Source organism: Malaya genurostris, chromosome 1 (genome assembly GCF_030247185.1).
Source record: "Malaya genurostris strain Urasoe2022 chromosome 1, Malgen_1.1, whole genome shotgun sequence".
Lineage (NCBI taxonomy): Eukaryota > Metazoa > Arthropoda > Insecta > Diptera > Culicidae > Malaya > Malaya genurostris.
Genome location: NC_080570.1, coordinates 3,614,004 through 3,628,096, shown reverse-complemented (window position 1 = coordinate 3,628,096; position 14,093 = coordinate 3,614,004). Strand labels below are relative to the sequence as shown.

Sequence of the window (14,093 nt, the reverse complement as noted above, 5' to 3'; positions counted from 1 at the left end):
AAACATGGAAATAAGTGCACTCAATTTTCTCGCATACCGCATAACCGATTTCGATAAAAGAAGCTATAAATAAATGTTCTTGTAGTCCCATAGCCGGTTATTCAAATTTTATCCAGATCCGATTTTCGGTTTCAGTGTGACGAATCCAAAATTTTCAATGAAATTCACAAAAGTGAATCTCTCGTTCTCAGTGACCGCTGGACCTATTTTTAAGAACTTAAATTAAAATTAACAAAAAACTAGTGCTCGATTTTCTTGAAATAGGCAGAAAAAATTCATGCATAAGAGGATTCAAATGAAAGGTTTTATGGCGTCATTCCCTCCTACTGAATTTCTTTCAAATCCGACTTCCGAGTTCCGGATTGATGGGGTGAAATGTGCAAAAAAATGAAGAGAAGGGCACTTGATCTACTCGGACATGACCTCACAAGGTAATACGAATTTCAATTCCGGAATTATGAGGGAAAGTATAAAATTTCAAGTCTCAATTTAAAATGAGGATGCAAAACACGGAATATTACGCCACAAATTTAACTGAAAGTATAGAAAAGGGTGTAGCCGGGTTTTCATATAAAAACTGCCCCTAAATAGAAAAAAATTGATATACGCTGTTTGAAAGGGCTTATATGGGCGATGATTTTCCCAAAATTTTAACCCTTCAACTGCCATATTGGTGGAGTTATGGTGGTTCTTCTGATTTTCATTTTTATTTTAATTTTTCAAAAACCTCGTTCGAAAAAAAAAATTGAAAAAATCAGCAATATTTTAGGAATTATGGGAATTTTTCAAAATGTATTTCATGTAAAAAAAAAGTTAAAAATTTTCGATTTTTTTAAATTGCACTTACAATTTTGGTACCACTCTAGATTTTACATCAAAAATAAATCATTTAGGAGTACATTACGCTGTATTTTTTGAAATTTAAAAAAATGTGGACGGGTATAACATCAGACTTTAAAAAAATAAATCATTCGGAAAACCATGCGTCCCCATTAAATTGTCATCATCCGATGGAGACGCATGGTATTTAGTTCTAAAATCATATATCACATGTCCTTAGAACTAAATACCATGTGTTTCCATCTACAACTTGAGTTCAGGGCTTAAGGTAGCGCTTCGCCGTGGTCAGGTCGAAGCGAGACAACTCACTGCTTCCTCTTGCTTTGTCGCCGAAATTTCACCCTAAATTGCAAATTTCTTCAATACTAAGCCGATTCACGAACAATCAAAAACATACGATTGTAGGTAAATGATTTTACTATGCATTTGGTGAAAAATATTAGTTAGAAAGCTTTTCTTTCGCGAGATTTCGTGCGAGTTTTGTTAAACATTTTGTTTTCTTTTTTCCTTTTCTCGCTATAAACAACTCGCATATGTAGGGATGTGCTACGTTTTCAACAAAGCGTCAAAGCTAGTAGCGATGAAAATCATTACTGATTTCTGGTTCACCTGAAACATGAATAGACATTATTTTACAAAGTAGTAACACTTACTTACATTTTCTACTCATCTATATTCAACGTTTACGCAGAGAGAACAAACAACGAAAACAAAAGAAATGTTGTTGGCGTCTACCGCATGTGACATTTTGCACACCCCAATGCATGCGTGGACATTGTGTGCGTGCGAAAAAATAAGGAAAAACTCATTTATTTTTATAACTCGCACGAAATCTTTCGATAAAAACGTTTATCAGGCACAATTTATATACGAATCGATAGAAAAATTTTTTATCTTGAATCGTATGTTCTTGGAATTTCCGTTTTCTTCCCCGTTTTCTCACAATTTTGGGTAAAGTGCATGAAACCCCGGGATAGGCAGCGAACTCCCGTGACCACGGCGAAGCGCTACCTTAAGAAAGAATTTAAATTTAAATTTAAGAAGAATAAAAATTTAACATACGGTTTAAAGTTTTTATTAATGAACTGATGTCATTTTACATTTATTTTATTCAAATCAAACAATAACTATATTTAGTAAACATTCTAAAGGACAAATAAATTATAGTTCTTTTGCAGAAAAATGTATTCCCATATACCAAGCGCAAAAGCAAGGAAAATTCGAAACAAAGCGAAAAAGAAAATTTTGAACATTTTTTTCGCATGAAATACATTTTGAAAAATTTTGAAAAAAATTACAAAGGTTTCCCCTAATTCCTAATATATTTCTGATTTTTTCAATTTTTTTTTGCTAAAGAGGTTTTTGAAAAATTTGAATAAAATTAAAACCAGAAGAGCCACCCCAAATCCACCAATATGGCAGTTAAAGGGTTAAAATTTTGGGAAAATCATCTCCAATATAAACCCTTTCGAACGGCGTATATCAGTTTTTTTCTGTTTGGGAGCAGTTCTTATATGCAAACCCGGCTACACCCTTTATTCACATATCAATGATACGTATCGCTGGATATGGTTTTCGCTATATCTCAGCATTTTTGAAAATTTATTCTTTGAAATACCTTGACACGAAAACGACCAATTTATACCGAAATAAAACATATATAAAAAGTTAGCTTGCATGGCAGTTATTAACTAATACGATCTACAAATCGCATAGTTTTGAGGAACATTTCGAAGATTTTTGGCGTTCTTTACGAATCAGAGTAAGGAAGCCTTCTGCGACCACTCCTGTTCGTGCTATTTATGAATGATCTATGCAGTGAATGGTCGCTTAAATCATTTAAAGTTATGAATGCAGATGATCCCAAAACCTATCGCATTGGTGTCTTGTGGATTGTTTTGCTGTGAGCGTGAAAAGGGATTTAGATATGATTGTATGACAGAGAAAATCGGCCTATTTATCTATAAAAAATCTATGTCAATTCTGCTTTGGAGTTTTTAACCTTTTCTTTCGAATATAAGTTCGGGAAAATTCGTGTGAGTTCCATTTTGAAGATTGTTAAATAAAATTTGAAATAAAACAAGTGTACTGTTAGTTCAATCCACGATGTACTTTTTATTCATTTAAGTGTGCATTAAGCTAAAACAAACTAAGTTCATTCCAGTCATTAGGGCCATTAGGGCAGCCATTTTCTGAAACCGATTTAACTTCTTTTGTCAAAGATTTTCTAAATTTCTCTATAGTTGTAGCTTGTAGTTTATAATGAGAGAGTTCTCTCTTCACGAGAATCCAATACGCGCCTTTTTCGGTACAACACTGGACTCCATTCGCTTTATACCATTCTAAAGCATCTTTGGCATTGTGACTAGAAGCAAAATCACGCCAAATTAGCGATGGGGCTACATGGCTGCGTAGTAATGGTAACAATCGCTTCTTTAAACATTCTCCACGGTATAGTTCCAGGTTTGTGATGGAGCTTTTGCCTTGCTCGACCACAGATGCATACTTCCGGCCATACCATATATTTTTTGGGGTTGATGCAGGGTTTTTTATTCGTCCAGAAATGCTTCTCTACACCGTTCCGTTACATGGCAGTATGAAAAGACATTACGGGAAGCTGCTTAGAGTCTTCCAGCACATAAGTTTTATCGTCCATTATCACGCAGAAAAACTCCATCAAATATTCGCGATGCCGGTGCAATGGAGACATTTTTATTTTTCTAGCTACGGTACGTTCCGAAAAATCTGGTTTCTTCTGCAATATTTGCTTTACCGTCACGTCCTTCTGATGATTTATGAGATCCGTTTTTGTTCTGTTTTCTTCTGTTTAATTTTACACAATGAACAGACATACGTTTATCAGTCTGCGAAATATTTCACGCGTTGATGAAGTATTTTCAGTGATTATACTTATTTAGGGATGCCCAGATTTTTCCGAGAGCAAACCCTAAAAAACAAAATTTGCTTTTAACATCGTGATTTACGAAAATACTCTCTTGAAATTGATGATATTTACATTCATTACTCTGTTCATTTACTCTGGGACCGGAATTCGAATCTGGACAAAAGTGATGAGCAATCTACGGCAGTGGCGTCTCGTGACAAAATTCACGGGTTGTGCACTGATTTTGTGGTATAATATCAGATATAACAGTTCGTTGTAATTGAAAACGAAAGATTGAGAAAAGGATATTCGCTTGTATTTTTCAAGACAATGAAATAACTATATACTTTTGGATGATAACTTATTTCGTAACATCGATACATAAGGAGAATTCGGTTCTCTGCAAATCTGTCAATAACTTCATCAATAAAACCGCTGCGACGTTGCAACAGAGACAGCAATTTGTTTTCAACTGCCATAAGTATAAGCCAAAAGTGGCAGAGAGAACAACAAATCTCAGAGCTGAGCTGAGTGATTCCTTTTCTTCTGTGCAGTGACTTATGTGCAAGGAAAAGATACTAACGCTGCGACACAAGATACTAATTTTCAGTTGGATGTATATGAAATCTGTGTAAATACACGCAGCTTCGGTGCACAAGTCAAAGTACCCGAATTCAGAAAGAATGTGTGCATATTGTGCTGCGGATAAAAATCGCGAGCAGATTTCACCGAATAAATAGAGAATCTAAAACATAATTGAATGCGGATGGGAATGCAGTAATTTCCTTCAATTTGACCGGTTGTGCAGTGCACGAGGTGCACATGAGAACGAGACGCCACTGATCTACGGAACTCTTTGACATGAAGAAATCTTTTCTGACCCGAAGCGCCGAAAGACCGTGAAGTTAAAACCTCTATAATCGAAACAAAAAAAAATGATCTATTCCCTTCTAACATTTAGAATTTTTTACTTCAATTCAATATGTTCACATCCAAAATATACAACTTTTTAAGAAAATTCTCCAAAAGCATGAGGCTTGTTGTTTGAAGCATACCCACTTTTGGGAAACAATTTTATGGAAAATTGACACTGCGAAATTCAACGGAGTGGATAATTCGCATAAATCCACATTTCAAAAACCCAAATATCACGTTCACAAGCCAGATATGATAAAACTATTGAAACCTTTTGACACCAATGTCATCGGCGTGATAAAGTGTTGTTAATAAATAAATAACTTGATAACTAAAAACAAACATTGAAATCTCCAACAAAACCTGCTTTTGACGTAGGACCACGTGTTTTCCTGCTATACTTACTACTTCGTGTTCAAGAAAAAATATCCTGAACATTATTTGGAATTTACTAAGTTAAATTAATTACGAGAATATGCATTGTAATGATTTTCAAAGTAAATCGATTAACCAGAAGGGTTGTTTTCCGGCATCTACTCATCGAATCAGTTCCGACAATATCTCACTTTAGTTCCTAAATGGAGATTTGGGTGTACAGGAAACAGATGTCGCCAAACCCGTGTTCAAAATCCATAGCGTTTTCAAACCCCCAACAAGTCTAGACAAACTTCCACAATCACAATTCACTTTGTCTGCATATCAACCTACAGCCAGTCAATAACTTATATTTTTCTGGATCGCAGCCAACAAACCTGTTTCTCCTTGCGTTGCAGTACTTTTAAAGTATACTGAAGTTATTTCATTCTTGCATCGTCGACTGCTTCCTGTGAGAAACTGGCATCGTAAAACAACCGCTTATTCAGTAAAAACCCACACCTTGTTGCAGAATGCTTTCAGCAATTCATCTTCGTAGAAATTTCATACTTCTATAGCATCGACCAAGGAATTTCTTTCAAGTTGAGATACTAACAACCGTGCAGTTCGTCTTCAATCAGAGATTTCTGCTCCTTCAGTGATACTCATAGCACACATTAAAATAGTTAAAAAAAACAAGCAACAACAAAACCTAAGCTCCCGACAGGAACTTGGCCTTGAATTCGTCGGCACCGGCCTGGTTTAGTGCGTAACCCGGAGCATTCTTCTTGCAGCGGTCCAACCAGATCTGCACGTTCGGGTACTTGGAAAAATCGAACCCAGCCACCTCGTAGGTGGCCGCCGATGCCGCCAGGCTCAGATCCGCAATGGTCAACTCGTCACCGGCCGCATACTGTTGGCCCTCGAGGAAAGTGTTCAGAAAGCCGACCGCTTCCTCCATCTTCTTCCGTTTCTCCTCGTCGGCCGGTTGCTTGGCGAAAATCTGCGGGTACCAGAAGTCTCCGAAACGCTGGTAAAACGTTCCCATGTCGAAGTACAGCCGCTGGTTGACGACGGCCCGCTTCTGGGGGTCCTTCGGGTACAGACTGTCATCCTTGCCGTACTTTTCGACCAGATAGGCCTGGATGGCACGGGACTCCCACAGGGCGAATCCATTGTCCACCAGCGTCGGGATGCAGTGCTGAGGATTGAGCTGTGGAGAAAACCGTGTTAAAAAAAACTAACTGTTGGAAGCGGGAAACCTTGACCATGATCGTGACTCAGTTTGTGGTTGTTCTTTCAAGCGAAAAAAAAAGAATTAATTTTATGATTTACTACTTGAAAGTGATATTTATTAAACCGGAACGGCTTTATCAAGCTGCCGGTTTTGGTACTTTATCGAACAGAGGCCGGGCGTCTTCCGCCCACGAACGGTTAGTGTCAGCACCAATGACAACCTTCTGAATTCTGTCGTACCAATCCTTGACATTTTTGAAAGCTGAAAAATCGTAACCCGCCACCTCAAACGTCGCCAACGAAGCAAGAACACTGATATCCGCTAGACTAGGAGCATCACCAGCGGCCACAAATTGTTGACCTTCGAGAAACGTGTTCAAAAATTGTAGCGCTTCACCGATCTTCTTGTAGTTCTCGGGGTTTGCCGAGGCTCCCTCGAAAATTTGCGGATAATAGTAATCCCCGAAGCGCTGGTAAAGTGTTCCCATATCAAAGTACAAACGCTGATTGACCAACGCACGCTTCTGGGGATCTTTCGGATAGAGCTGATCATTTTTCCCGTACTTTTCGACCAGATAGATCATGATCGCCCGGGATTCCCACAGCGGGAAGCCATTATCTACCACAGTAGGTATGCAGTGCTGCGGATTGATCTTGAAAAGCAGACAAAAAAAACATGACGTTCAACATTTTCAACACAACAAAAATTCAAAGGTTTATTGGATAAAAGAAAACCATGCATAAACAAACGTAGCTTTTAGTAGTTAGCAACAGTGTAACTTCAGGCTTTCTCGAAATATTTCTTAAACTCCACCAGGCCGGCCTTGTTGATCTCCGTACCGGGAGCATCCTTTCTGAGTCGTTCGTACCAACTGGACACATTGGAATATTTGCTCAGATCAACCTTGGCGGCCTCGTACGATGATACGGTAGCCAGGATACTGAGATCGGCGATCGTCAGAGAATCACCCGCAACGTACTTGGCACCCTCCAGGAACTTGTCCAAAAATTCGAGCCCCTCCAGCATTTTCTTTTCCTTCTCCGCATCCGGAGCCTGCTTGGCAAACAGCTGCGGGTAGAAGTAGTCTCCAAAACGTTGGTACAGAGTGCCGTGATCGAAGTACAACCGCTGGTTGACTACGGCCCGCTTCTTCGGATCCTTCGGGTAGAGCGAATCGTTCTTGCCGTACTTCTCCACCAGATAACCCATGATCGCACGGGATTCCCACAGCGAAAAACCATTGTCCACCAGGGTGGGAATGCAGTGCTGCGGATTGATCTGCAAGCGCGATCGGGGGAGAGAATTTCTTTGGGTTAGGTTCGAAGCTGATGTTGAAGTTGAAGTGCACAGAATTTTTTTGAAAAGAACAGACAATTTAATGATAATGAGAAGATGACACTGATGACGAGAAAATAACGAAACATTTATAGAAAAGGCTTCCACCATGAGAGAAAGGACAGAAAAAGATAAAAAGATGTCTTCCAAGTCGACAATGCTTTGATAGACCACACAAAATATCAGTGTTGCAATTCTTTTGATCAATTCTGTAAATTTGTAGTTAATTTTAAGTACCATTCTATACAATTTAATCCTACTTCAAAATCGCTTGATCGTCGTTAGTCTATGTAGTCTCATATTATTTTGTTTTTTCCAAACCAACCCAGCTTAAATTATTGAAATTTATTTTTGTTGTTGTAACGTAAAGTCAACATCAGGGATGAAAATTGTCGCCCCATATTCGTTTTTGACTGTCTCATTCGTAAATGATCAATGATTCTAAAACAAACGTAGAGAGACAAAACATTCTCTTTTTGTCTCTCATTGCAACAAAAGCGAGTATCAATGTCAACGTCACTTGTTCCGCTATGACAAGACGAAACAAAACAAATGTCTGTAGGGAGAATCAGTAGTGAAAATCTGTGACGTTTGTCTACAGAGAGTGTTTAAAATATCATAAATCATTTTTTGAAACTGAAACTACTATAGATTCGAGCACCAACGGTTAAAAATCATTGTGAACACAGATCGTTTTTATGATAGTATTCACATTCGAAGAAAATGAATTTCATCAATCGGTCCTTTCAAGGATCGATGAATCGATCCCAAAAAACTGTTTACAATGTGTTATTCCATTGAAATAAGATGACCAAAAGTAAACAAAATGTGTCTGTATTTGTCATATTCACGTCTTTCCATTTCCCAATGTCCCATCAGTCGTTTTTCAAAGAGAAAGGGAATTCTCTTAATTGACCATCTCGTGTTGAAGTATAATTCTTATATCACTTTCGGTGAGTTGATCCGTTCCCCAGACACACTGTTCTTTGTCAGTATGGTTTTTAATACCATCGTAAGAAGGCATCATCAAATCCTTTCTCTATTCTTATCATCGATTGATTTTCCATCCTATCGTTCGCCCGGTAAAGATATTCCAAATTTTTTAAGTGTCTCTTCCGCTTGGGTAGCTTGAATAAAAGAAAATTCTTGCTAGTGTTCCTTTTTCAATAAAAGGGAATTCTTGCTAGTGTTGTTTTTCAAAACAAGTGCTAAGACTTTTGTATTAGGGCTGCTGATTAATTTTAGAAAACACTAACGAAACCAAGTCCCATTTCTCAACACTGCTTTTATGGAAGTAAATTTATTTTTCTTTTGAATTCATGCTTCGTCTAGTTAATTTACCCACAGACTTGAACGCTAGAATTCGATTGAATAACAATGTCAACTTTAACAATTATCCTCTTAATTTATCGACGTAAGGCAAAAAACCGTCTAGTTTCGAAAATTTACATGAAAAAGCGCTTTTCTTTGGAAATTTTCACTAAAAAAATAACAAACGACTTACAAAATTCGCTTAGAACCGCAAAATTTCTTCATAGGAATGTCTCACAATAAAATTTTTTGAAATAAATCTACTCTGGGCCTTCTTTGAGATTTCCTAAATAGAAATTTCTTTCGACACCAAATGTGATAGAAATGCGTGAATTGTGGAGATCGCCAAAAAAACATTTTTGAAAAAAAAAACAAAATTTTTCTGTCGTCTTAGTACTTTCTTTTGTGAGATAACACCAGATATCAACGTCTCCAAGACACGACAAGACGCACAACTTGAAAGAAAAAATTAAATGCATGAAAAAAATCGCACAATTTTGAAAGTTAGCATGAAAAAAAAATCAATAGAATCAATAGAATTGTCTCTCTGAACAAAGACGGATGGGATATGTCAAAGACATAACTGGAAATGTCAAAGACATAACACTCTAGATCATAACACATTGTAAACAGGTTTTTGTGATCGACTTAGCGGTCCTAAAAAGAACCGATTGATGCAATGCCTGGATGATTGAAAACGTTGATGGAATTTTCATCGAATATAAATACTATCACAAAACTTAGACAATTCGAATAAAAAACATAGAACTTTTGAGATTTGTATTAAAAAATTGTATGACTGAGAATTTCTATAACAAATCGCATAAAAAGAAATTTTTAATTCAAATATTTTTCATGAAACTTTTTGCACGAATTTTCAATGTCGTACAAATGAAAATTACAGTTCACCTCTACGAGTTGGTCAAAAATCGTAAAAGATTACATTCAAATTCACCTGAATGAATCGTAATAAGTGACCTTTTCAGGACCAATCGAGTCGCTCTTGAAACAGAAAACTTTCACTTAATTGGTGAAAATTTTCTGTTGCTCCACATTGACGCAACTACGTATCCGGGTTTTTGGTTCTCCATATATGGTTGAGTCTGTGTATGCGGAGCTAAAATTAAAGGATATTCTATCGTTTCTCACCCAATGTGGTAAGGAGCTATAGTCAGAGGAGTTCATCGTTCTTCCTGGAGTGAATGAATCCTTCATGTATTGACCTTAATGGGTTTTAGCTGATTTTAGCAGGCAAAACTAAAACATTAGACGATTATAATAAATAAAGCAAATAAACAATTTCCATACAAATGGTCTTATAAATTAATAACGATTTAAAAATTGAGATTTCTCGTAATCTCAATAATGTCGTTAAGAATTCATATCTTTCAATGAAACTCCAAAATTCATTCTAATATGTGGTAACTTTTCTCTAGTAACTAGAATATATTGTTATGAAATTTACTCTTTTCTTGTTAGGATTGCGGAAAATCACAATTAACTCATTAACACAAATTCCCAATGAAACAATTTCGCAAACAGAAAATTCATTTAACTCGTTGCATTGTGAATCGAATGTAGTTCAAAAACCGGTATCCGGCATTCGAAACCAACGCCTACTGTTCCCTAGCAACCAATCACCAAACGCAAAACCGGCTACCTGCCTCCACCAAACCAAACAACGTTGCAGTCAACTGGTGCAAATATTTCTCCGGTAGACGCGAAAAGAATATGCCCTATAAGGTATTTACTCCTACACTACACCACCGTTGTAAATTGCCACGAATCGCGAACTGCAACCCCCGTGTACGGGCAAAGTGATTTATAGGCTCACTCTTACCTCCGATGAACCACCGCCACCACAAGTCAACCCACGATTTTCATGTTTCAGGCGCTCAGACATTCCACGAACCTAGTTCTCCTTCATCTCGATTCCGGGCGGTTCGATCAGAATGATGATGATGATTGGAATGGAATGTCGGTTGGTTTGCCGATGTTCGTACTCGTAGCATTGATCGTTTTATGTTAGCTTCACTTCTCGTGACAAGAATTTGCAACATTATAGGGTTAAGGGGGGCAAACACACACACACGCACACACTAGCAATCACAATAATCAGTATTCAGCATGACTCGGCATTTTTTCTCTTTTCAAACCACACGGAACTGGTAATCTTGGAAGCTGTCAAATTTTTTCAACTTGAATCCAAATTCAGCTAACAAAAAGAAGAAAAAACAGATAGACAGACAGTAAAATGAAAGGCCCTGGGAACAAATGATCAAAGTTGGCGAAAAAATGGCGTCGTTCCAAGACGCGTTATTCGTAGCCAACTTGGATGTTTGCTTAAGACGTTTGATGAAGAACAAACGAAGCACAGCACACTGAGTCACGCGGGATGGTCGGTCAAACAAGTGCAAAAGTAGTTCGAAACAAAACGGAAAAATTACCTTAAGAAATTCGGGCTTCATATGCTCCCCAGCCATCAAATTAAGAAGCTTCAGGTTCAATTTCACTCCAACGGCCTCAGCCGTCATTTGAACGGAGCGGCACGGTGCTGATCCTGGCAGATAGTAGAAATCCATGTTCTGTTTGTAGATAAAAAAGCGATCCCAATAATCACTGGTTCAAACAAAATCAATGTTAAAATAATACTAACAGCTTTAAGAAACGACTTAGTCAAACACTGAAACAATAGTAGTACGGCACCACAGAAATCCTTTTTTTCGGAAATTAAGGCACACCGGAATCGATCTTCAACCAGCGAAGTATGCGACTAAACTGACGCCAAACGGTTGTGCACCCGGCGAGATATACACTCGTCAAGAGAAACGAATCGGACGTCGGCGGCGGGGAGAAGCCCCCCATCCCTTCCATCGCTCCATCACAAAATCGTTTGGGGACCGGCATTCGGCGTTGACTACTTTTGTATGCCGATTTCAAAAGCCGGTCGGTCCGGCCGGAGGAGATGACAGTGAAGAAAAATATCTGCCGTTTCTATACATGCAATTATTCTACTATTACACAGCGAATCGTACAACGGAATCGTACAAAGCTGAAACCAACACAGCGACGCCGTCGGGTCGCGTCATCATTCGAAGCATCCAACATCCAACTGGACTTCGTTTTCGAGTAGTGACCGACCGGTCAGGGTTGTAAGCTAGTAGGGTTCGTAACTAACATGAGTACTATATTTTGTTTGAAGTTGTTACTTGACTTTTGTATGTCACGAAGGTAGTCCGTCTGTAATGAACGAATGTTGAAACTGAAATCAAATCTTTTATGAAATTTGATCCGAATGCAAAGACTAGGCTCAATACGGGAGCAGATGTTAAGAGTGTTAAAGGCTGTCCCAGAAAGTATTTGTTTATTTGTTCATAAATGTTAGTTTCAGTCAAACTTGCACTCCAACAGGCATAAAACCTCCTCATATTTTGCATCAACAGATTACAATCATCCAAATGACATATTTTCCTTATACATAATTCAATATTATCAATGTTAATTGAACTAAAACTATATTAATACTAATTACCAAAAATTAAATAGACAGCAATCTGAGAAACAGTTTTCTAATAACATGAAGAAAAAGATGGAAGTCAAAGGTACTGAAACAGTGAATAAACACGTGGTACAAGCTGGTAAAGTGGATTCGTTGAAAGCGTAATTAGTTCTAGCGCAGGGAATCCGAAGAAAAGAATATGTGCGAAGATTACGACCATAAATATCTAATTCTGTCATCTGTAACAGCTCAAAGCGATGGATTTGTGACGGCTACAAAAACTACCTTCCACACAGCCCACCTGGGTTTGATTCCCCACCCCGCACATAGGGTCAGAAAGGTTTCATGACTCGTAGAGACAATTGACCTTAAGGTTGAAACCTCTATAATCGAAACAAAAAAAAATAGTATAAGACATATGATAGTCGAACTTGACTAAAGACTGTTTCAAAACCAATCCGTTGACAAAACTACAAATTTGTCAACTTATTCAATTATTCTCATAAGAACTAGTGAATCAGTCAATTTTTTCAAGAGAATTCTTGGATACCCACGACCTTAACTAGAGTATAAGAAACCAAACAATTTCGTAATGTACGTTTCACAATATTTAATTCACTGAATTATGTTGGACTTTTTCCAAAACTCGTGACAAAGACGTTTGAATGAAATTAGGGTTAATTGGGTTCACGTAAATTGAGGTTTTAGTGTATATAAAATCCTATTTTCAGTCTTGCTTGAGAAGAGCGTATTATGAAGGAAGTGTAGGATACTAAATGTGTGGAGATTGAACGCTCGGGGCTACAAGATTTTGTAGAAAAATCTAGAACCAAAATTTCAAACAGCTTCAAAACAGCACACAAAGCAGACTGGCACGACAGATTAGTATTTCCGATTAGTGATTGTAGGCTAGCCGATGCACCGAATTCTTACGATTTTATTTAATTCGAAAATGGTAAGAAGCCAGATCCTCCCAAAATAGAACAGGACAAGAGAAAATACAACAGCCGTACTATTTTCAGGTACAACTGCTTATAAATTTCCTGGTTGATCTCGATTGCACTTTAAACATAACTCTTCAAGCCACAGGAACAAATGGCCTGCCATATAACATATTTATAGGTATGCGAATTTCGACAGTTTTTGAAATCTTTGCAACATTACAGTTGCCGTAGAATATTATAGTCCAGGAAGCTGTTCAAAGTTTATTTTGACGTGAGTTAAATCATTTCGTGGCATGAAAAAACTATTTACTTCTTCATATAAAACTTAAGTCATTAAATATCTGCACACTGTTAATTTTACTGCAACGACCCGAAATGTCAAATCTGGAATGTTCTGACAGCTGTTTGTTTAAAAATGTGTCCTCTTAAAGAGCTGAGAATTTCGTCACATTTTATAAGGTCTAAAAAAAGTTATACTTGACAACAGCCATTAATTTTGAACATCCACTTAAAAAACCCGACGTAAATGTGTTGCAAAATTGCGAGGTCTTTGAAAATCGTTAAATCGACTGTAGGCAGCATTCTCAAACATTTTCGTGAGCGGCATACTATCGATCGGAAGGTTTTGAGCAATTCGAAGCACCTTCAGAAGAATTGCGCTGTTCTCGGGCCAATAAGTAACCAAACAGAATCTGGAAACAAAATCTAGTGACCAAAAATTGTGCCCAGAATTTGTACAATGAGATTCTTGCGAAATACTAAGTGCGCAAAATT

The 14,093-nt window shown here is 37.6% G+C and overlaps 1 protein-coding gene across 3 annotated transcripts; it reads right to left on the bottom strand.

Annotated features, from left to right (window-relative positions):
• Positions 1-5,619: 5,619 nt before the first annotated feature.
• LOC131430045 (glutathione S-transferase 1) lies at positions 5,620-11,684 on the bottom strand. Of its 3 annotated transcripts, none has more exons than XM_058594675.1 (3): positions 11,533-11,684; positions 11,324-11,461; positions 5,620-6,206 (listed from the first exon to the last, which is right to left on the bottom strand). In XM_058594675.1, the coding sequence occupies exons 2-3, from the start codon at positions 11,456-11,458 to the stop codon at positions 5,706-5,708; spliced, it is 636 nt and encodes a 211-aa protein (XP_058450658.1). In that variant the 5' UTR covers positions 11,459-11,461; positions 11,533-11,684; the 3' UTR covers positions 5,620-5,705. The 3 variants fall into 3 exon arrangements, with proteins under 3 accessions (XP_058450658.1, XP_058450650.1, XP_058450667.1); XM_058594667.1 differs by lacking the exon at positions 5,620-6,206 and adding an exon at positions 6,316-6,882; XM_058594684.1 differs by lacking the exon at positions 5,620-6,206 and adding an exon at positions 6,912-7,508.
• Between the last annotated feature and the right edge of the window lie 2,409 nt (positions 11,685-14,093).